This window comes from Octopus sinensis, linkage group LG18 (genome assembly GCF_006345805.1).
Source record: "Octopus sinensis linkage group LG18, ASM634580v1, whole genome shotgun sequence".
Lineage (NCBI taxonomy): Eukaryota > Metazoa > Mollusca > Cephalopoda > Octopoda > Octopodidae > Octopus > Octopus sinensis.
In genome coordinates this window covers 27505751-27530045 of record NC_043014.1, presented here as the reverse complement: position 1 = coordinate 27530045, position 24295 = coordinate 27505751, and the positions used below count along the sequence as shown (strand labels likewise).

At 36.8% G+C, this 24295-nt stretch overlaps 1 protein-coding gene and 1 long non-coding RNA gene across 8 annotated transcripts in view; both read right to left on the bottom strand.

Annotated features, from left to right (window-relative positions):
- LOC115221369 (dual specificity protein kinase splA) overlaps positions 1-24295 on the bottom strand; it is an 83237-nt gene that overhangs the window by 27304 nt on the left and 31638 nt on the right. For 3 of the 7 annotated variants that reach the window (XM_036510820.1, XM_036510822.1, XM_036510823.1), the window contains exon 2: positions 13553-13753. In XM_036510820.1, the coding sequence (XP_036366713.1) occupies positions 13553-13747 (195 nt within the window). In that variant the 5' untranslated portion in view covers positions 13748-13753. Of the gene's footprint in view, positions 1-13552; positions 13754-21753; positions 21936-24054; positions 24144-24295 lie in introns of those variants that run through there. The other 4 variants (XM_036510821.1, XM_029791543.2, XM_036510818.1 and 1 more) reach the window with 4 other exon arrangements.
- LOC118766943 lies at positions 1898-7649 on the bottom strand. Its single transcript, XR_005002847.1, has 3 exons — positions 7446-7649; positions 2257-2276; positions 1898-1907 (listed from the first exon to the last, which is right to left on the bottom strand). It is a non-coding gene; the product is annotated as an uncharacterized LOC118766943 (long non-coding RNA).

The window sequence follows — 24295 nt, the reverse complement described above, 5'->3', positions numbered from 1 at the left end:
GAAACGTTTGCATGCTGGGCGAAATGCATAGCGGTATTTCGTCTGCCACTATGTTTTGAGTTCAAATTCCGTCGAGGTCAACTTAGCTTTTCATCCTTTTGGGGTCGATTAAATAAGTATCAGTTACGCACTGGGGTCAATATAATTGACTTAATCCGTCTGTCTTTCCTTGTTTGTCCCCTCTGTGTGTAGCCTCTTGTGGGCAGTAAAGAAATAAGAACAGAGACAGTCCTTTAGTTGGACTTCCACACAGCTTCCATTAACTTGTTAACCCAAGAATAAAGCAGATTAAAATCAAAACCACATGCTTGTGAAATGAATTTTCCAATCACACAGTGATACCTTCATTCACACACAAACTTATTTCATATACAGTTTAAATGTTTCAGAAACGTTTATTGAAACAAAAATGGAAATTTGTGTTATGCTTCTTTGATAGCATTAGTTACTCACCTGAAATAGTTCCAAGATGAAATGATTATGGACCTCAGTTTACTGAAAACTTACAATTGCACTGTAATATATTCTATATATTGTGTGTGTACATGTGTATATCATTTTCATTTTTATTTTACTGACCACTTTTCCATGCCCACATTGTCTGAATGGAATTTCTTGAGGTGCATCTTTTGTGGTTGGATGCCCTTCCTGTTACCAAACTACTTCCAAGCAGGGTAATATTTTCCCATAACCAGATACATTTTCACAGAATACTAGAAATGAAGGACATTGCTTACATGATGGTGACACGCCTTTACAATTATCATGAAATGTCAAAGCAAAGACACAGTAACATACACACATATATGTAAATGACAGGTTTCTTTCAGTTTCTGTCTACCATATCCACTTGCCCAAGGTTGCTATATGGTGGAACTGAACCTGGAACCATGTAAATGGGAAATAAACTTCTTACCACATAACCATGCCTGTGTCTGTCTGTCTGCCAGCCTGTATGTATGTATGTATGTATGCATCTAGATAGATAGATAGATAGAGATACTCACACATACATTCATGAACACTGACTTATGTAAAGCTTAACTTGAGGAAGCGATTATGTATATATTCTGTGTTCATTGAGTACATATTTCTCTGTGCTCACATGGCTTGGATAGGAATTGATTTTAAAACTGGATACCCTTCATGGTGCAAACTTTCACCTGTTTTCGAAGGGTTTTTATATATACCATAGGTCTTTGAAAGCTCTGAACAACCAGTGCTAATATGAACAAGGGGTAGCAACATTAGCATTACATCATTCAAATATCGATAATTGAAATATAACCATTCCTACACATATATAATGGGCTTACACAGTTTCTGTCCACACAGCGAGATTGAACCCAAAATTGTATGGTTGTAAAGAGAACTTCTTAACTGTACAGCCATACATACATACATCATCTTGAATTCCATCACACTGCATGGCACTTGGTCAACCAATGCCTTGTGTGTGGAACTGGTTGACAGAAACTGTATGGAAATCTGACATAGTACATAGCATTCTTTTTTAACCCCCTAGCATTCATATTACTTTCTTAAATGTAAAGCTTATTTATTCACATTATTTTGAATCAATCATGTATTATCTTGTAGTTTAGAGATTTCAATGATGCTGTTATGCATTCTTAGAATGACATTGTAAGATAGATGTAAGAAACTGGATTTGGCCAGTTTGAACATAAAACATAGAATATTTGGGCAGAATGTGGCCGATTTAAATGCTATAGGGTTAAAACAACAAGAATGTTGATCATTTTGAAACCAAAGAAAAGTTACAGCACTCGAATCCTTTCAAATATATGCTTTGATGATAAAGGGAGATGAATTCTGAGTCAGAATAATAAAAGATGACATATGTGCTTCTTGGCTGGCAGATTATATCACCACCAGACTTTAAAAATCTTGGGTTTTACAGATAAAACAAATGGAGATAACTGGAGAGAAACTGTAGTCTTTGTTTTTTAATTGCTTAGTCAGAAGAGGACAGAAGTTATCCTCAGACTGGAGACCTGGCCACAATACTTGCAACAGAGTAGATTCTGCTCAAAGTATCTAAAAACTAGGTGGTGGTGTTAAAGTGGGTGATGGATTAAGTATAACATCTAAGAGTAAAAGTGGTCTTTGAGACAAGCTCCTACAGTTTGTCTTTCAAAGGCTTTAATGAATCTGAGGATATGGTAGAAGATACTACCACAAAGTACCATACTGCCATACCTGAATACATGCAATATAGGTCTATATATAAAAGACAATGAGAATGATAATAAAATCTAAACAAACATTTCAAACCCTACTGCACATTGTTAAAATGAGTCAACAAATGAAGAATTATGTGATCAATCTATCTGATAGAAATCTCACACTAATATCTTTAAAAAGAGAAAGATATAATGGATTATGTACTCTAAGGTACACATAGGTAAAAAAGGTAAAAAAAAAAAGATTATTAGGGTTGAAATGCCTTTGATCATTATCATCTATTGACTACAATTTGTATTTGTGTCAGGCACAATGATGAACAGGCCACATATCCAGTCATCATTGTCTTAAGTTCCTCCATCAGGATTTTTTTCATGGTTTTTGAAAGAGACTCATATTTCAGACTGCTATGAGTTGATACCCACAGATGGTAGACAATTGTTTTTCTGCTAGTCTGTTGGTCAACTGAGAACAGGTCATAAAGTTATTCATTGGTCACATACCTGACCTTGAACTTAGTGAGGTTACAAATTTCATACTCATAAAGGAAGATTAATCGATTGCTGCCAAGAAGGTTTTTGAAAAGCTGGAGGTGGTGATGGTGCAGATATTCTTTATTACATTGAGTACTTTCCAGACAAAGCCTTTATGCATCTTGATGTCCCTCTCTGGGCCTAGCATGAATGATCCTAGATATTTGTTTTCAGGAACTTGTTTGAGCAGAGCACCTTCAACAAATTAAGTAGCTCACAATCAACTATGTTGCAGATCAGGTATTCCATCTTCCAGAAATCCAAGTGAAACAAAACTTCGGTTTCCATTTTTGACACATGATCACCTGTCTCACAGTGTTGATATATGTGGCACTTAATGGCTCAAAGGATATAAGATGCAATTTCATATGCCTTCAAGATCTTGATCAATTTCTCCCAATGAATTTAATCAAATGCTTTCTTGAAGTCAACAAATATCAACACCAGGTAGATAGTTGTTCTTTACTTCTATTATTCTACAAAGAACAAGGACCTGTATGATGATTGTCCACTTCTCAAGGAAACTATTTTTGCAGTATCTCAACTTGGGCTCAAAGGTTGCACTAAATCTGGCTGAGGAATATCTGATAATGGAATTTTGATGAGACACATGTCAGACTAATGTCACAGCATTATTCTGACATGTAAGTGATCCAGATGTGGGAACATGAATTATGTTGGAAAGGAGCCAATGTCAACATTCACTGGTGCTGTGTTGCAGAAGTTTAGTAGGATGTCATTCATATATCAATTCTTGAGCATGGGATCCTATCAAATCTAGCAGTTTTTCCTTGGCTGAGAGAGTTCCTGATCCTTTTCAGCTCAGCCTTGGTTAATATGCCATCATTAATGTGAATACCATTAAAGACAGTGGTCACATATCAGTCCTCATTGCTCATTATTGGACATTCTTGAAGTAAATGAATCATGTCCCCCATCTAATCTTCCCACAGATTCATCTTGCTCTGAACTTTCCTCTTTCGTAAGATATGCTTCACTATGTTTCTTGTCTTTGTTAGCTGTTTTTACTTTGCTGATTTTCTGGGCCAGTTTCTCATTCTTTAATTGATCATACACTTCAGTTAAGTCTTGGCCCACTTGTCCCAAAGCTTGCCTGACTTGCTCGTGCTGAACTCCCCAAAAGTAATCACTGACACTACTTTGTACCACCACAATGTCAGGGTGCTGTGAGAGGAAGACACTTTATTGCTTCCATGTTTGCCTTGATGAATCATTAATAGTAATCAGTAATAATCTCTTCTCTTTCAACAAATGGAAATGATTCTGAACTTATTATAACCAGGGTTTGAAACATAAGTTGAAAGATGTAGGTTTTCCAATTGATTTTCACCTTAGGGCTTGTGTGCTGGACAGCTATAGATCTCAGTCTGACTTGTGTCAAACAATTCTCTGCTTTTCATTCACAAGAATGTAGTCCACATGTTTCTTGGTCAGTATGACATGATTTTCATGAAGTCATTGAATATGGCTAACAAGTTATGAGCTGGTATAGCTATGACAGCAGCATGAAATATCTTGTACAAGTTCTCTGCCTCCTCCTCATTGACAAGCAAGTAAAACACTATGGTGGTTCTGGTAGGGTTTCTATTAATTCATCTTGAAGGAGGCATTTACTGAGCTGTCACTTCACAACACTCAGTCAACATCAATTCAACTTCACCTTGTGCAGAGATCTTTGCTCCCACCAGGCTGAGGACATAAGGCAGATATTTTCATTACTGAAAGCCTGGATTAGCTGCAACCAGAATTCCTTGTTATGGTCACTAATTTAGCATTTATCAATAATTTTGAAAATGCAGATATTTGTAGGAATTATCAACGCACATATCCTCAGTTGGATGTTGTTCATAAAATTTGCAGTTATAAGTTTTCAGTTTTATTGAAGCAACAGTGAGAGGCATACTTAAAAAAACACTACCAGCCACAAGGTTTCAATACGTCATCTTTCAGTCAGTCAAAAATTTAATAAATATTCTGAGATTCTGCAGTTTAAATTAAAAAAACCCCAAAAAACAAAGGTAAATTATGAAATTTTGTAACTATAAAAGAAAAGTTAGTTAAGAAATCATCAGCATCACTTTTAGGCCATTTTAACTACATAGGAGTCTCAAATTGTCTCCTATTGTTTCATTTTTACAACAATAGAGAAAATTGTCATTGTTTGTTTTCTTTTGACATAGCTTTTATGTTTGGATGCTCTTCTGATTACCAACCATTTTACATTGTAGGCTAGGTACAATTTATTGTTCAAGAGGAAAAAGGCTGTCTGTGACAGAACTTTATAACCCAATGGTTGCCTGAACTTTGACTCACAAAACAATCTACCCTCTTCATCCCACCTTTTTTTAAGGAATTGAAATAGCTGTTGTTGCTTTAACAGAAGTAATACACACTAATATAAAAATAATGATGACATTATAATTGTATTATTTCTTTTGAGATAGATCTTTTAAATGAAGGGCATCCAGCTGTAAAAACCAGACCAAAGCAGACACTGCAGCTTGACACAGTCCTCTGGATCACTAGATCCTGTCAAACCAGCTAACATGGAAAACAGACATTAAATGATGATGATGATACAGTGAAAAAAAGAATAAAATTAGCTAAAGTTTTCTCCAAAGAGACAAGATTTCAGCTTGAATAGCCTGCAAATTGAAGATTCACACTGTTCTTGTTGTGTAGCTCCCGATCAACCCTGATCAAGTAAATCATTGGTATCTAGGGAGACAGCTAAAAGACAATGTGTGTTGGAATCTATTGTTTCACCATCATTCCACTCAATGCTACCCAGTCTTCATTTCTAGCACTTCATATCCAGGTCTGAATTGTCCACTACATTCAACCAACCAGTAAAATTTGATTTGAGGGAGATTTATTTGCATTTTTAGCAAATTGAGTGACAATGTAAAAGCATCATTATTGGTTTAAGATCCTTGTAGTATATCTTGGAGTAAGACAGTTCGGCATAGTAAATCTTTCTCTAAACAACACTTACACTAACATTTGAATTTGTCAACCCAATCTGTTACCCAGTTTAACACTACCATTTGACACCTTGGGCATCTTCAGCAGAGTCCACTCGGTTGCAAGCATTTACAGCAGGGGTGTAATCTGAAAATAGATGCATTGTTGTTTCTTAAGTAGTAACATGGGTTTTGGTTTCTTCCCTCCTCTCCACACAAATTTCTAAGTCCTACAAAAGTTATGGTTGCAAACCATTGTTTCTCTGACTAAACACTGGTAAAGGTAGAGACAAGAGGGTAGAAGTAGTAAGGGGTTGATTTCAGGATACTGAGTTTTACAAAGTAAATAAAGAATTGCTAGAAAATTATCCACCCAAACTGTATCAGCATGGATAAGTAGACATAAAAAGGTTGAAGAAAATAAAAGTTGAATAGAGCATGACTATGTTGCAATGAGATTTTCAAGAATGCACCGCTTCCATATCATGGGTTATACCTGTTCATACTTCACCAATTTTAGAGATTAAGTAAATAAATAATGGTTTCAAATTTTGACACAAAGCCAGCATGTTTGGGGGAGGGAGTAAGTTGATTATATTAACTCCAGTACTCAACTGGAACTCATCTTAATGGGATTTGAACTCAGAATACAAAGAACTGGAAAATAATAATTCTTACTAATTTTGGCACAAGGACACCAATTTTGAGGTAGGGGTTAAGTCGGTTACATTGATTCCAGTGTTTAACTGGTACTCATTTTACTGACCCCACAAAGATGAAAGGTAAAGTCAATCTGGGTTGCATTTGAATTCAGAAATGCAAAGCCAGAAAACATGCCACTAAGTATTTTGTCTGGCATGCTAACAATTCAGCCTGCTTACCATAATAACAATGATTTTAATATTCTGGTACAAACTCAACAATTTCAGGGGAGAGGAAAGCCAATTTCATTGACTCTAGTGCTCAACTGGTACTTATTACATTGACCACAAAAGGATGAAAGGCAAAGGTGATCTCAACGACATTTGAACTCAAATAATAATAGGGAATACTGGAAGCAAACAAGACAAAAAAATGAACAAATTACGAGTAGTGAGTACACAAGGAGTGTCAGAAAATTATTGCAGTCAAAGCTGAATTCCAAAAATCTTACTGAAGCAATAAATTCAAGAACAGTACCCTTAATCAGATATGGAGTTCAAATTATAGACTGGACCAAAAATGATATAAAGAAACTTGGCAGAAAATCTAGGAAGTTATTGATGATGTATGGAGCCCACCATCTGAAAGCAGATATCAACCAGCTGTACTTGAGGAGAGACCAGGGTGGAAGAGGCTTAATAGCAGTAGAAGAATATGTACAGATGGAAAAAATGCCTAGTAGAGTATTTACAGAGCAGCACAAAAAAAACTACTAAAGGCAGTCAATAAAGAATGGGTGATGAAGCACATAATAGGAGAAAAGGACAAGAATGAAATACAAAGAGAGCATGTCAAAGAGATTGAAGAGAAACCTCTGCATGGCCATTTTTGGAGAGCCACTGAAGATGTATGTGGAACAAAATCCTGGGCTTGGTTAGAAAAGGGGCAATTACAAAAAAAGAAACAGCGAGCCTAATTGTAGCAACCCAACATCAACCAATGAAAACAAACAACTTGAGAAAAATATATATGGAGAGAATGTGTCAGGAAAATGTAGAGCCTGTAGAACTTGGAATGAGACGGTGGCACAGGAAGAATATAAGAACTGGAGGCATGACCAGGTTGTAAAAGTTGTACACAAGAAACTGTGCCAGAAATGGGGATTTGAAGCTGGAAACACATGGTACAATCATTGAGTCGAAAGAGTACTGGAGTTGGTGGTATGTAAGATTTTGTGGGACTTTCCTATTCAAATGGACAAGAATTTAAAAAATAATAGACCAGACATAACAATTGTAGATAGGGAAAAACAAAGTTGCTTACTTATCGACCCACCTTACTCATTTGATTCCAGGATTGTAAAGAGGAAGAAAAACAAAAAAATATAATCCCTTAAAGTTTGAAACAAAAAGAATTTGGAGTATGCAAACAGAAATGGTCATGTCTATAATAATTGGTGTGTTGGGATCAGTAAGCCAAGATATAGACAAATGGCTAAAGGAGATTGAAACAGAATGCCCGATATAGCTCCTATAGAAAGTTTGTCTCTTAGAAACAGCAAGGATTATCAGGAGGGTTCTAAGCACTTGAAAGACTGCTGAAAACTTGTGGATATGTATAGTTAAAAGTAGTAAACCTGCTATCCACATAATTTCCACCAGGAACAAAACCGAACCTGAGCCAAACCAAAATAATAATAAAGCTTGAGTTGGCATCAATAGGATTTGAACTCACAAGCTCAGAAGTACTAAATCACATACAATATAACAGCTAAGACATCTCTTTCTTTTCTGTGCTATTACTGCTAGTTTGACATAATCAAAGCCATGACAATGTAGTTAAGAAGGTTAACATTGTAACTATGTGGTTTCAGGTTCAATTCCAGTGTTGTACCTTGGGCAAGCGTCTTCTATATAATAAATATAAATATATAAAGAAATTATTGTATACAGTGCTCAGGTGCACCACACCTTGTCAAAAGTGCGTATAAAGTATATGCAGTAATGTACAAATATCTGGAAAGCGAACAGTGTATGAGTCAGATACATGCTTGCGTGTGTACGGAGGGGAGAAAATCAGGTGTAGTGTTTGCGAATCTCAGGAAGCATGGAAGTTTTGAAGGATGAAGTGTTCCGACAACTAACAACTGATGCTGGCAGTTTGTTCCATGCTTCAGCAACTCTTAGCATGAAAAAATGTTTCCAAAAGTCATGTGAGTTGTGCTGTTTTCTGACTTTGTAAACATGTCCACGGGTGTTAGACAGATGGAGTTCGAAAAGGTGCTCAGAGTTATTGTTTGTAAGAACGGTTAATAATTTTATGGGTGTCTGCCAAGTCAGCTGCCAGACGTCGGAGTTTCAATGTATCCATGCCCAGGAAAGTAAGGCGTTCAGAATATGGCAAATGCCTGATGGAGGGTATTCTCTTGGTTGCACGTCGCTGAACGGCTTCCAGACGATTAATATCCTGGGCAAGATAGGAGTTCCAGACCGGTGATGCAAATTCTAAGTGAGGTCGTACCATAGCTATATAAAGCCGTAGAGAGATAGCCGGAGAGCGTCTCACAAAGGACACCCTCAGCCTTCTTGGCAATTTTAGCGATGTGTTTTGTCCAACGCAAATCACTGTCGACAATAACGCCCAGGTCATGTTCATGAGAAGACTTTTTGAGATTAGTGTTGTGGAGGGAGTAAGTAGATGCTGGGTTTTTCCTCCCAAAATGCATGGTGGTACATTTGTCCACAGCTAGCTTGAGTTGCCAGTCCATGATCCACTACTGCATTGTGTCTAGGTCTGATTGCAATAGAGATCTATAGTGTATAGGATCTGACCTCTTTATTTCGAGGTACAGCTTGATGTTATCTGCATATTTCAGCACTGTGGCATTCTTTAATTTGGCATTTATGTCATTAACATCTGCAACAAATAAAAGGGGGCCAAGAACAGTGACAACCTGTTTTTGGCCGATAATAAAGGACTTCAACCAGTTGTAGAGATCGTCTCTTACACCCATCACAGAGAGTTTCACCGTAAGTCTTTTGTGTGGCACAGAATTAAAAGCCTTAGCAAAGGCCAGGTAAACAACATCCACCCTGGATCCGCGATCAGTGATTCGGGTAATGTCCTCAAGAAACTCGATGAGTTGATTACAGCAGCTGGAGTTAGGAATAAAACCAAATTGTGACGGCTGGATGAGGCTGTGAGACTTCCAGAAATTCCAGAGGGTTTCTCTGACACAGGATTCCATCAGTTTGGTGATGCAGCTAGTAAGACTAATGGGGTGATAGTTGACAGGTGATGTACGGTCACCTTTTTTGAACAGAGGGATAACACTGGCAGTTTTCCACTGCTCTGGAATAACACCATTGTCAAGACAGAATTGAAAGAATAGTGAAAGTTGGTTTAGAAGAAAGTACCCACTGCGTTTGAGAAGTAGGTATGTAACACCATCGAGACTAGGAGAGGCATAGTTACGTTTATTCTTAAGGTGGCGTTGTAGCATTGCTGGTGTAAATTTCATAGTAGTTATAGAGTCCGGTGTCAGAGGTGATGGAGATGGAAAATTTTGATCTTCGACAGTAAAGATGCCTACATAGCATCCAGCAATGATTTCTGCATAATCTTTGGGATTGCCAGTAATCTGCCCTGTGTGGGGATTGCGAAGTCTCTGCTTTAAGTGTACATACTTCCAGAACACTTTGCTGTGTCAGTAGTGACACTAATAATTGTTTGAGGAGAAGCGGTAAGTAGCAGGTCCAATGTGTTGTTACCCCTTGTGGGGGAGGTAACGACTTGGGACCAATTTGAATTCAGCACCAGTTCAAGGAAATTGTCTGCACTTTGCAGCCAACGGAAGGCCTCCCAGTCAATCTCAGGGAAATTGAAGTCCCTTACAATATAAACATAAGTGGCTGTTTTCCTGGCAGCAGCTCTGAGGATATCAAAAAGTTGTGTGTCTTGATGATAATTTGGGGGGCGGTAAACAACTCCAAGCAGAAGTGTTGACATGGTCATGTGTATATTGCAGAAAAATACTTCCTGTTGAGATTGGCTCAAATCATCACAAGGAATTGCCGATAGATTTGATTGAACATAAACCATCACACCCCCACCACAGCGATTAATGCAGTCTTTGCAGAACAGGTTGTAGCTGGCTATGCTGAAAACCCCATCACAGAGTGCAGAATGTGCCCATGTTTCCGTGACTGTGATGAAATCTGGGTTGATACTTTTGACGTAAGAGTCAAAAAGATGTACCTTGTTGCATAAACTACGGACATTCAAGGACAACAGTTTGTATCTGGATTTCAGATGGCGATGATATACAGGGAATGGCTGATTGTTCTTGTTTAGTTTTCCATGATTTTTGTATTGCCAGTTATTGTGGGTGCAGTTTGCTCAGTCTAACTGATATCCCTTATCCACAACTCACCAGACTTGATAAATTTCCATATTTGCCCATCATCGCGTAGGCTAAAGCTTTCCTGTGGAACAGAGTTGCGATTTAGGGAAGCTACAGATCTTAGCTTTGGGTGTACATCAGGTGGTAGGCCAGGACGTGTTCTAAAGGTAATTCTGTTTTCGCGTCGAGCCCTATCAGCAGCTAGATGGTATGCCCGCGCCTCAGCAGAGTTTGAAAACATCAGCCTGATCAGTCTGGGTTTGGATCCTGGTCGGCCAAGGCGGAAAGCACTTTTTGGAGGAACACAGCTTAGGTCCTTAGGTGTGTTTCCAGTAACTGCCTGTAGATCTACCACATCTTCTGATACTCCGATGGCAATTACCTCATGAGTGGTTGATTCAGCAACTTCCTCGATGCATTGAGGTTCCATAAGAGCTTCGGGTAAATTGCTGAGCAAGGCACTCCGATATGACCCCTCATTGTGAGGTTTAGCACAGACGCTGGTTTTGATTCCTGCTATTTCGCGGCTTAAAGCAGAAATTATATGTCTAATTTCTGCAACTTCTGTGCTGATGGTCGGTTTTTGCTGATGTTGAGAAGTATTGGGAGAGGAGGGCATGGTTAGTTTTTGTTCCTGCTGATGTACTTCGGCTGGAATGATCAATTTTTGTTGTTGAAGAGCAAACAGGGGAGGAAGACACAGGCGGCTTAAGTTTTTGTTGATGTTCTTCAACAGGAATGGCCGACTTTAACTTTTTTTGTTGTTCTTCATCAATAGAACTGGTTTTGGGAGACATAACAGTTGGTCTTTGCTGTTCAGCAGCAATGGCAGCAGAAGACACAGTTGTTGGATTTTGTTGTTGCTGTTCAGTAGCAATGGTAGCAGGGGACACACAAGTCAGGCACTGAAATGACCAGTTTAGTAGCTGGACCATTTCCCAGAGTTTATCCATCATAGAAGTATGGTGTCCTTTCTTTTGACCTGGGATCTTTTGAAAGTTTGTGGCACATTGAAAGCATATCGAAATACAACATTTACTGCATTCAACCCATCTATTTCGGAAGGAATTTTTGAGTTTTGTGCATAGATGATTTGCTAGGCAACGCTCTATTTTAGGACAGCGACCAGTTTTGTTGCACAGCTCATCCATGGATGATACTGTGGCAGTTTTGTTCTGTCTGCCCATCCGTACCGTAGTACAAAGGTAAACAAAGAAGAAAAAAATGTGAAGATATAGCACACTTGTTAGGGAGATAAATAAGATGTTTTATTTTTTGTTGTTATTGTTGTTCACTGTTTCCGCTTTCCTCATTGTATGTGTATATACAAGATGCAATTATATATGCAATCAAGAGATGTAAGGAGTCAATGGTTGGTGTGTTTATAATGTGCACACTTGTTAGGGAGATAACTAAATAATATCTTATTTTTTGTTGTTAACTGTTTTTGCTTTCCTCATTGTATGAATGAAAAAAGATACAATTATATGTACAATCAAGAGATGTAAGGATTCAATGGTTGGTGTGTTTATAATGTGCACACGATACTCCCTGCAATGCCTCAGCGAAGAAGAAGAAAGTATGATTTAAATTCGCTTTGTGTATATATTCATGTGTGGTGCGTGCTGATATATAAAACTGTGTGTATGGTTTTTCTAGAATTCGGGATGTACTAACAATTATCTTTACAAAGTAGAAAGGGGCGTGTTTTCAATCGTGGTTGCTACACGTGGTAACACAGATTTACGACAAGGAGACACAAAATTATTTTCTTTTTGTAGAATCATTAAAGGTAATGTTCCATTATCCAAGGAATTGTCTAATGTGACCTTGGATCAAATAGTCTTGTAAGTGAAATTTGCTAACATGGAAACTGTGGAAGCCTCTCAGAGAAGACATTTCTCTTCTTTAAATGCCATGTTTAACCCTTTAGCATTTAGACCAGCCACATCCAACCAAGATATTCTACCTGTTCAAACCAGTCAGGTCCAGCCTCTCACACCTACCCTACAATGTTTGTCTCAAAAATATAGTCAAACCATCAAAATCTCAAAGCTAAAAGATAATATATGATTAATTCGAAACAATGTGAATAAGAATTAATTTAAATTAAATCAGAGTGCTAAAGAATTAAACTGTCAATGAGTTCAACACCATCATGTGCTACTATTGCACATACTAGTGCAAACATTTGAGTAAATCCTCTCATCTCTCTTTTTACTCTTTCATTTGTTTCAGTCATTTGACTGTGGCCATGCTGGGGCACCGCCTTTAGTTGAGGAAATCGACCCCAGGGCTTATTTTTTGGTCTCTTTTGCTGAACCGATGAGTTACAGCGCTGTAAGCACACCAGCATCGGGACAAACACAGACACACACACATATATATGACAGGCTTCTTTCAGTTTCCGTCTACCAAATCCACTCACAAGGCTTTGGTTGACCTGAGGCTATAGTAGAAGACACTTACCCAAGGTGCCACGCAGTGGGACTGAACCTGGAACTATGTGGTTGGTAAACAAGCTACTTACCACACAGCCACTCCTACGCCTATGAATAAATAAGGGTTAATTTAAATTAAATCAGTGCTAAAGAATTAAACTGTCAATGAGTTCAACACCATCATGTGCTATTATTGCACATACTAGTGCAAACATTTGAGTAAATCCTCTCATCTGAGGATAACTCCCTCCTTTCTTTCCACTTGTCTTAGAGGCACTCAAAAAGGTGAAAGTTGGTATCTTTTCTTTTCTAAATCATGCAAAAGAAAAAGTAACAATGTCTAACCTGTTTAGCAGTTGCTGTATATTGTTGTTTCTCTTCCTTGCCTAGATTTGCCCATAAGTCACCCAAAATGCGACTTATGCTGCGGTTGTCCAAATTTGGGTGCTTACTTCGAACCATACTTCGATGGCGTTTACAAAAGATGAAAAATGAATTCATTGGGCGCCGTGCCTCCCTACGGTCGGCTATACCTTCCATGGCTATCTGTAACAAAAAAATATGTAATGATTAACATACAATTGAATTTAATCACATTAAACTTTATGATATATAAATATATGTAAGCTTGGCTATGTAGAAAGAAGCTTTCCTCCTAACCACATGATTCTGGGTTCAGTTCCACTGCGTGGCACCTTCTACTATAGCCTCAGGCTGATCAAAGCCTTGTGAGTGGATTTGGTAGATGGAAACTGAAAAAAGCATGTCATGTGTGGGTATATGAGTGTGTCCTCCCCCTCCACTGCCTGACAACCAGTGTTGGTGTGTTTACATCCCCGTAATTTAGCGATTGGGCAAAAGACACTGATTGAATAAGTATCAAGCTTTAAAAGAATAAATCCTAGGATTGATTAGTTCAACAAAAATCCTTCAGCATAGCCAAAGTCTAATGACTGAAACAAATAAAAGATATACAAATAGAATCAACTTCATCATCGTTTCTAAATCAATACAATAAGTATCAAATATCAATCTTCATCATATTATGTTGGATTTTTCAAATTGACATGGGTTGGGTGGATTCTAACACTTGCAGTGGTCCTTCATCACCTAACACATTCAGCAACAGAGCAAACCTGACAATCTTTGTTCTGCAGCATCGTGTTTTTTTTTCAGAATAAGTTTTATGATTTGATGTCCTTTCTGTCACCAACCACTTTACACTGTAGACTGGATGTATTTTATTGTACAACCAGTACCAGAGAGGCTATCTGTAACCATGTATCAGATTTTATAGACATACACTCAATAGAAACTGCTTATTATATTCACAGATAATGTTATCAAAAGGGTATTATTATCTAAAAGGCTCTCCAAAACTCTTCACAATAAGCACCTTATGGCTGTGTGGTTCTGGTTTCAGTCTCACTGTGTGGCACTTAGGCAAGTGTCTTCTAGAGCTCCAGATTGACCAAAGCCTTGTGAGTGGATTTGGTTAAGGGAAACTGAAAGAAACTTGTCATAAGAATAGTACAAAACATGGAATCAAAGACTTGTGTGGCTACCACAGTAAGCTTCCCATACAGAATCGGTTATCAGTCTACTTCAATAATCAATTACAATGTAATATGTCAGTGTAACTGAAAATCCAGAAAATATGAATGTTTTGAATGAGCTGAATTGTAGTTGTAAACATGATATTCCGGTGACCTGATGAGTTAGTTTTCTTTATTTACATAAATTTGTGGATACACAATTGCACTGTATAATGCTGAGTGTAGATACTGATGCAAAACACGATTTTGCATATTGAAATTAATACGACATGAAGAAGGTAACAAAATAGCTGTAATCATAAGGATAAATAAATCTATCTTCACCTTTTATACCTCCTGATTTTATGCTTCACATATACATATATGTATATGTATGCAAGTGTGTATGATTTCGTGTTTACTAGACTTCACATAATTGTTGTAAATGAGTGTCATGCCTTTAGCTTTACAATTACCAGAGTTACAGACTGAAACATCTCAATGCAAACCTGACCGTATGTGTGTGTGTATATATGCGTATATAGATGCATTTCAGGTCAGCTGTGAGTGCTATTGGTAGCATGCAATCCAGTATGACTTGGTAGAGTCAGGTCATTGGTAATTAAACTAGTCCCCTCAGAAGGATAACCTGGCAAAGAGGATTGCTAAAAAACCAGCAAGACAAAAAGAAAATTTGCCAATAAAATACGAATCCAGTATAGGGTTAAAGGCTAACTAGCATGAATTTGAAAGGATATAGAAATACTTAAGATAATGAAGGAGTGTGCTGGAAGACCATAAAAAGTGACATATAGACTTCTGCTCTTCAGCTACATAGACAACTTCTCTAGGAGAGGATTACTCTGAACAAAAATTTTGTAGGTAAAGCCAATGTAATCTTTGTTTGCAACCATTTGTAATACCCAATGCTTTCATTTTTATAATTTTAAGGATGACTAAATTAGGCTAGTTAAGCTATACTTTGCTTCTTTTAGGAATATCTTAGACCTTGTCCATGTACAGATGTTATTTTGCAGCTCAATAAAAAGTAATGGTTCCACTCATTATGAGGTTTTAAAAATGCACCCAACATGTTTGGGGTGCTGATGATGTTGCCAGTGTGTCCTGAAAATGTTGACTTAGGACATTTGTTTGTACTCATGGCTTTACTCAAAGATGAGAAGAGTGTGTTACTGCAGACTCTTCCAACAGTTCTTATTTCTTTGAAGGACTGCTAGGAACATCCGAATTTACCCATCTCACAACACTTGAATTTATTTTACACTGATGAATTTTACTAACTTTTTATTTTCAGATGCAAATTATTAAGAGTTTGTAAGACTCAAGTCCTTCTTCCTCAAGTTAAGTCTATCCCTCACTCTTTACTGAGTAGAGTTAAGATATACTGGCAATATATTACATCATAAAGTGAGCAACTATTCCTAAGGCGCGTGGCTCAGTGGTTAGAACGTCGAGCTTACGATCATGAGGTTGTGAGTTTGATTCCCAGACCAGGCTGCGTGTTGTGTTCTTGAGCAAGACACTTTATTTCACGTTGCTCCAGTTCACTCAGCTCTAGAAACGAGTCACGACATCACTGGTGCCAAGCTGTATCGGCCTTTGCTTTTCCTTTGGATAACATCAATGGTGTGGAGAGGGGAGGCTGGTATGCATGGACAACTGCTGGCCTTCCACAAACAACCTTGCCTGGACTCGTGCCTCGGAGGGTAACTTTCTAGGTGCAATCTCATGATCATTCATGACCAATGGGGGTCTCCTCATTCCTAACCAAACTCTCCAATCTCAGTATACAATCTAATCTTTTAAAACGTTATTCTCAAGAAGGGTGACTCCTCTAACCCAGCCAGTGAGTGTCCTACTAGATTCATTTCTCCCATCTTAAAGCTGATAGAAACAGCCACTTGCAATCACCTTCTTTAAAACTTTAACTCTCTCCTTCTCAGTAACCATTAGTGCTGCTTTTGTAAAGCTACATCTACTGAAGACTTGGTCTCCATTGTCACTTCACCATAGGCTCTCACTATTGAGAAATTGGTGAAGAAAGTATTGTTTCCCCTAACACAAATCTGGCAAAACATCTCGCTTATAAGCTCCACCTCTCTCTCTTTTGCTCAGATTAGTGAATTCCTGTCAGATTGTACCATGATAGTGTGTACTGATGGCACTCTCTCTAACTATCAATTTCAGTGTCCCCACATGCTCCCCCTCCTTACATTAATGACTTGTAATCACTTCTGGCAATACCCACTCCTTCACAGATGATATTCCCTTTCATTTCTCCCTGATCTTTCCAAGTACTACTTGCTACATTCACATTTACATGCAAACCGGAACTGACCCAGGGGAAGATGAACTATAGGCTCTCTTCCAAAACCATGGTCAAGATGATGATGATGGAAGACATAGAGAGTATTTGGTGAATTTGGCCATTGTACTCAATTGCAAGGCATGATGTGATATAGTTTGAATATCATTCGCATTCAAACTATATATGCCATGACTCCATGAACAAAGGATTGCAAAAAAAAAAAAAAAAATCAAGTTGTGTCAGCCTTGTTTCCTTCAACAGCACAAACTCCCAATTACTGCACATATCAAGAAAACATTATCACACTTCACCTTACTAAATATGAATAGCATACTAGAACTATCAAAGTTGCTACTAAGGCTCAGCTTCACAGCCACTGAGGGTCTCCTGGTGAACACCTGCCTCCATCATAATCAGAATTGCATTACAAAGACTGCTCTCCCTCTTTAGAGCCAAAAAATACTTCAGTCTTTAATAGTTACTCTCTACAAAGCTCAGATGAAGCTCACAATGGATGATGGCTGCTAGTGCTGTTTGTAATGCAGTTGCACTATTTACATAGTAATGTGATTTGGACTGGCTTTGTTGCACTTGGAAGGAATTAATGTGTGTGAATAGTTTGTACATATAATACATTTTTACTTTGAATACTTTGCCATTTTTCAAGGTATGTGACAGAAAGATTGTGAGCTCAGACAGGTCTGTGATTACCCTTATGTACAGTTTACAATCTAATACTATAGTTTTGTACTTGTAAAATTAGTGTCAGCTTTATTTTCTTTAGTTTGGTTAACCCTTTAGCATTTAAACCGGCCAGATCTGGCCTCTCACACCTACCCTACAATATCATTCTACAAGATAATGAATGATAGATTTAAAACTATGTGAATAAATAAGCATTAATAATATAGTTGTTTAGCACCAGGTCAGTTCTGGTATAACAGACATATGATCAAAGATGTTCTAGCCATAAGCATAAAGTCAGTTTCCTCCTCAGACAGTGTATTAAGGACTACATTATCTAGTGTGTTCTTTCCTTTTTAAGATTGTAGGGTGTGATTTGAGGGAGACTTGGATGCTGTTTGTAACAGATTGAGTGACTACATAGAGGTTCCTTTGTTGGTTCTTAAGATTTGACAGGTTTTGAATCCAGGCAGTTTGATCCTGATGTGTCCAACTGCACAGCAGAAACAACTACAGGCAGTTCTTCCTCTCTAGACCATCATCTCTCTGGAATTCCTTACTTGCATGTCTATCTTGTATTTCATTGAAATGCAAATATTCAAATGTAAAATTAACAACATCAACTTCACTTGCCAGTCTTTGAGAGCTTTTTCCAGATTAATCTAGTTTAGAAAACTCTAAACTAACAGACTAAAGAGATATCATTACCATATAACATTCACATCTTGCATTTGCAACTGAGCACAATGGCTAAATACACTAAATACCCTGATCCATCATCAACAGTCACAGTGCCACTGTTCTCCATCATCATCTTGACCATGGTTTTAGAAGAAAGCCTATAGTTCATCTTCCCCTGGGTCAGTGCTGGTTTACAGGTAAATATGAATTAGTACTTAGAAAGTTGCAGCCATCTTTTTGCTGTAACAACTGAAAGAGAGATCCATTGTCAGTTATTGGTGACTTGTTTTGTCCAGGTGATGTTAAAGGTTATCTGGAGACCCTTTATTAAATAGTTGCAATCATGTCTATTGAAGCAGATTGCAGTTATTCAAAGTATATAAGCATATAACGTAGAAGTAGTTGATAGAATGCTAAAGAATGACATATATTTTTATGACTGTTAGAGGATCAAAAACAACATTCATGACTGTATTAAGGAACACCAAAGCTGTTGGGAGAAAGTTACCCAGAGAATCAGTGTCTAGCCTATAAATATATTTACAGAATGTTCAGGTTAAATTTGAAGATTTTTATGTCACCTTTTTTTCAAGAACAGCTTGTTGTATGGATGAACAGTCAACAGCAATGGAGAGAATTTGAGAAAAAGTTAGCAGACATGGAGGACTAAAATCCATCTTGAATATTAGAAAAGAGTTACCCGTATCATGATGATTCATGCCAAGTATCAAAATGTCAACATTGTGACTGCTACTCAATGCTCTATGAACACTAAAGACTGTTAGATGTGACATGGACAACATGAAAACCAAGTTTCCCCAAACTATGATGGTCTTTGGGTATGTCTCCAGTGAGGGGGATGACATGTCGTCCCACATCTCTGAACAGGGCCTTAAGCTCAGTTCAGATGGCAATGTGAAACTGCTGTAGACTATAGTCAAACCCTAACTGGAGAGGGTTGCTACTGGAAGACAATATGCATGGTAGCAGGATTCAGTTACTTGCCATACCTCCGTAAAGAATCAGAAGTAGATGTCAGAGAATCTCTACGACTCCATCAGCTCCTATTTCTGGCCCCCTAATTCCCCTGATTACAATTCCATGGATTATTATGTGTGGGCTGGTAGTGAGAAAGGACCAACCATTCTGCTTGAAACACTAAAGCCAAGTTGGTGGCCAAATCAAGGAGGTTTTGAAAGATCTTGCCTGGGAAACAATTGGCAGGTTTGGAGCTATCTTGAGGCTGTGGTGAAAGCTGAGGGTGGCTACTTCAAGTAAACTGTTATCTCCTGGCCATAATCTAATTGATATTTTTTGTTCTTTTAAAATACTTTTTATTTTTGGATGGGATATCGTGTTTTCTTTTCCTTTTATGCAAACTGTCAAATTTAGCCCAAACACCCTGAACTTCGTCATGAAAATAAATATTTATTCAAATGTTACATTTGGCATTTTTTTTTTGTCACAATGCCTTCCTGACATTTCGTAAATTGTATGCCAGTCACTGGCAACCATTAAGTTTGCCTTTTTATCTTTTGTTCCTTACCTAACAACAGAGTTTAGTATGCTAAAGACACTCACAAGACAGGTAATGGGTTGTATACCAACCAAAAACCCTTTTTTTTTTCATGGATTTCCATCTTCTAAATTTCACTCACAAGGTTTCGGCCAACCTAGGGCTAAGGTAGATGCCACTTGCCCAAGGTACCACAGTGGGACTGAACCACAAAGTTACATAGTTGTGAAGTAAACTTCTTAACCACAGTCATGCCCATCCAGTATAATAACCAATTCTGTGTTGGTGTGAATGGAGCCTTTTTTTTTTATTGTTTTCAAGTTTTTTATTTTAAAAATTTTATTTTTGGTCAAGATGTTTTAACATGCTGGTGTAGATAGGTTAAACATTTTCATTTGTCAAATAGACTATGACAGGTGTTATTCAATTGCTGACTCAAATAACTTCAGTTCTGTTAAAATAGTTAATAAAAAAAATTAAAATAAAATATGCTACTGTCAATAAAGAACTTCCCAGATATATCTTATTACATAAAAATAATTTGGGTTGAGTGCACAACCAGCTAGTGGTCATCACCATACTGAATGCAAAGTATGCAAAGTTAGTGGACGGTAACTTAAAATCTCAATCACAGCTGGAGCATCTTGCCAGGTTAACACCACGTCGTTTAATGTTATGAAGTTTAGAAATATAAAAAGATCACACTAAGCATATTTGATAAATACCTTCAGCAAAATCCAGGTGTGGATATAGCTTTCTTAGATGATTTAACTTGGAGAAATTACAAAATAAATCCACAAAAACATGTATAAGTAACAACATAAACGGACACGAAAAAGAGAAATTAGTTTAATCTATTGAGATACTATGTAATACATCAAAATGCTCCCGTTAAATACAATGCCGTATACAAAGATATTTGACATGAATAATAAATCGGAACTCAATAATATCTATAAATTGTTTTGTTTCATTCTCAAATTTTCCATTTATAAATACGTGTGTGTGTTTAAATGAAATGAAAAAAAAAACAAACAAAAAAAACGAGAACGTGTGCAAACATTATTGGTAAACTAACACATACACATTATATACATACATATATATGCTATACAAACATTAAGCTAGGTAGGAAACATTATTAAAGGTATTGAGTTTAATACTGAAAGTTACGTTGAAACTTTAATTAACAATGTCGTGGAGATGTTTTGAAAGACTGACATTACAATTTATAAAATGCTTAAAAGGAATCGTGAAGGCGAAATGCATACACACACACACACATATATATACATTTGTATACAAATTTTTTTCATGGCTAAAAACATACTTTCAAAACATAAAGAAAAAAACTTAGTCTTGGACACTATTATAACCTATTATAATTATTATTTCAGTTACAGAAGGAACACTGTTGGATCGAACAGAGCATAAAAATAAAATAAAAATAGTAACATTGAAACAAGTATTTAAATAACGATGATGGCTACAATCATTATTTTTATTATGCTTGTGACCAACGTACTTGTGCTTTGACTTTACATATTACAAAAATCACAATTACCATTGTCACTACAAGCAATTATTATTGTTCGTGTTTGACGAGAAAAGTTTACCGATAAGAGATTTCTACTTTTCTTTTTCGTAATTCATAAAATACATATTTTCAACTGTTGTCTTTCAAGTTAACGAAGGAATCGCTTGCTCAATAACACAAATACAACATTTAAAAAAGAAAAAGAAACGACATCAATAACAAAAAGCAAGATTGAAGAAGAGCTAGAAAAAGATTTGAAACTACTTACGGAAATCTACAAACAGATTCCGACAGAACTTAGAACAGAGGAAAGCCGAACCATTTTATTCCGTTTCAATAAAGCAACTGTTTTCTAGCGTGAACCCCCTTCCTCTCCTCCATTGCTACGTCGGGTGTGTGTGTGAGTGTGCGTGTGTGTGTGCGTGCGCACATGTGTATGCATGCATGTACGTACGAATGAGTGTGTAAGAGGGAAAGAGAGAGTGTGTGTGTTCCTTCAGTGAATGAAAGAGCAGATATAAAGTACCCAGTGGGTCAGTTTGGTGTAGAGAAGAGCCACACCATTCTTGGCTACCATTATAAAAACGAGCTAACAAGGGAACCTCTATGTGGTCGCTAAAAATAGCAGTTAAATTTCTCTTAACTAATAATACTCTATCGTTTTAAAAACATCTAAGACTATATTAAATAATGTTTATTAGACACACAGTACCTGAGAAAAAAAAAGACAGGACGGTCATTTTGGAATGTCTTCTGTTCAATTAGTGCCGACATGGAACTGGACAATAACAATAACAACCATTATGAAAAAGGTTATGTTTTTAAGTGGGACACACGCATCTATTATAGGGATAAAAAAAAAGATAGAGATAGAGGTAAGCCGGAGAAAAAGATAGGTAAACATTTTATAATGGTGATGATGGTTGCGGCGAAGATTAGCAGTTTGTGAGTAGTTGATAAGAATTATAATGACATACAGACACGGAGAAAGAAGAGTGGAAAAGAAAAATAAGAGAGTGAGAGATCGCCAACGTGTTATATGGCTGACAACACGAAAACAACACAAATAACTCATAACATACACGTTTAAATCAGAAATGAGCAAGGTAGACCAATTCGATTGAGCTTATACCCCTATCCCCCATACCAATGTCACCGCTTCCCATTTATACACAAATTCATATACGAACGCAAACTAACGGATCGAAGTTAGTATACACAACATTTTTGTTAGAATATTTTCCCCTTTATTGACGTTTCCACGAAATTGATATAAGAAATATCACAAACGGCGACACATATACGTAGATATTTAATTTTTCTTTTTATCCATCCTCTCTCCTCACTCAACCTTTGTATGTATATGCATGTGTGTATGGAGTAAGAGAGGAGAGAGTGAGGGGTAAAATAAAGAGAAAATTGACATGAAAGAGAGGGGGACAAGGAGGCGGTGTGGGGGAAAGCAAGAGAAAGACAGAGGGAAGGGAGACAGAGAGAGGAAGAGTAAAAGTGTCAAAGAGTTAGTCAAAGAGCAAAAATTAGCGATTAGGCAGAGATATTCTAAATCCAACAATTATATATATATCCTTGATAAGTGTCAGTGTGTATTTATATTATATATATATATATATATATATATGCTTGATAAGAGTCAATGACGAAACTCTCAGCCCTTAAATCACTAACTTCTACTGATTATTAATTATATATACTCATGATTTCAGTTTTATTTTCCTGCTTGCATCACCAAATCTCTCTCCATTTATATATATATATACATATATATACATATATATATATATGTATACATATATATATATATGTGTGTGTAGGAAAAATATAAGTGAAAAATAGGAAGAAACTGAGAAAAACAAAATGTAAATGTGAAGAAAAGAACAGACTATGCAAGTGAGAGAATGAGAAAAGACAGAGCGAACGAAAGTATGAGAGAATGAAAGAACGAGAAAATGAAAATAGAAAAATATTTATAGTTGTTTTTTTAATAGACTGAAAGCGATGAATACAGTGTGTCATAATGGAGAAAGAATAACTTAAAGCAAAATATTATATAAAACAAGAAAATGAATCGTGAAATTGCGAGCAAAGTAGATAGGTAAAATATTAAGACAAACAAACAAACTAAACCACGAAACGAAGGAAACCGACAAGAAGTTTCGGGCCATGAAAACAAATTAAATAGCCATTCATCCAAATTTCTAGTAAGAGCTTTATTATTTCTACGAGTGAGAGAATGACGGTTAGTTTATTAATGCCTGGGGTTTCATTTATTAAATTATGGCCGGCCGAAGACATTAGGTAAATAAATAAAGGTTGAAAGAAGGAACAGACTAAACAGCACGCAGAAATATAACATTTGATTCTGTGACGGCATTACAGATACGCATAATAATTTATGTCTTTCGCACACCATATATATATATATATATATATATATATATATATATATATATATATATATATATATATGATTCCCGTCGAAGACAACGTATGAGTGTTCAGCGAAAAGACAGAAACAAACAAACATACATGAATAGATATGTTAACATACCTGTACGTATTATACACGACGGATAAACACGGCAACTGACCAATACTTAACTTTACATACATAAGATTATCATACACAGGATAAGAGTGTGTGTGCATGTGTGAGAGTATATATATATATATATATATATATATATAATCATCTAACATCTGATTTTCGTGCTGGTATGGGTAAAGCACGCACACACACAAATATATTATATACATATCTTTTATCTTTATCTTTTACTTGTTTCCG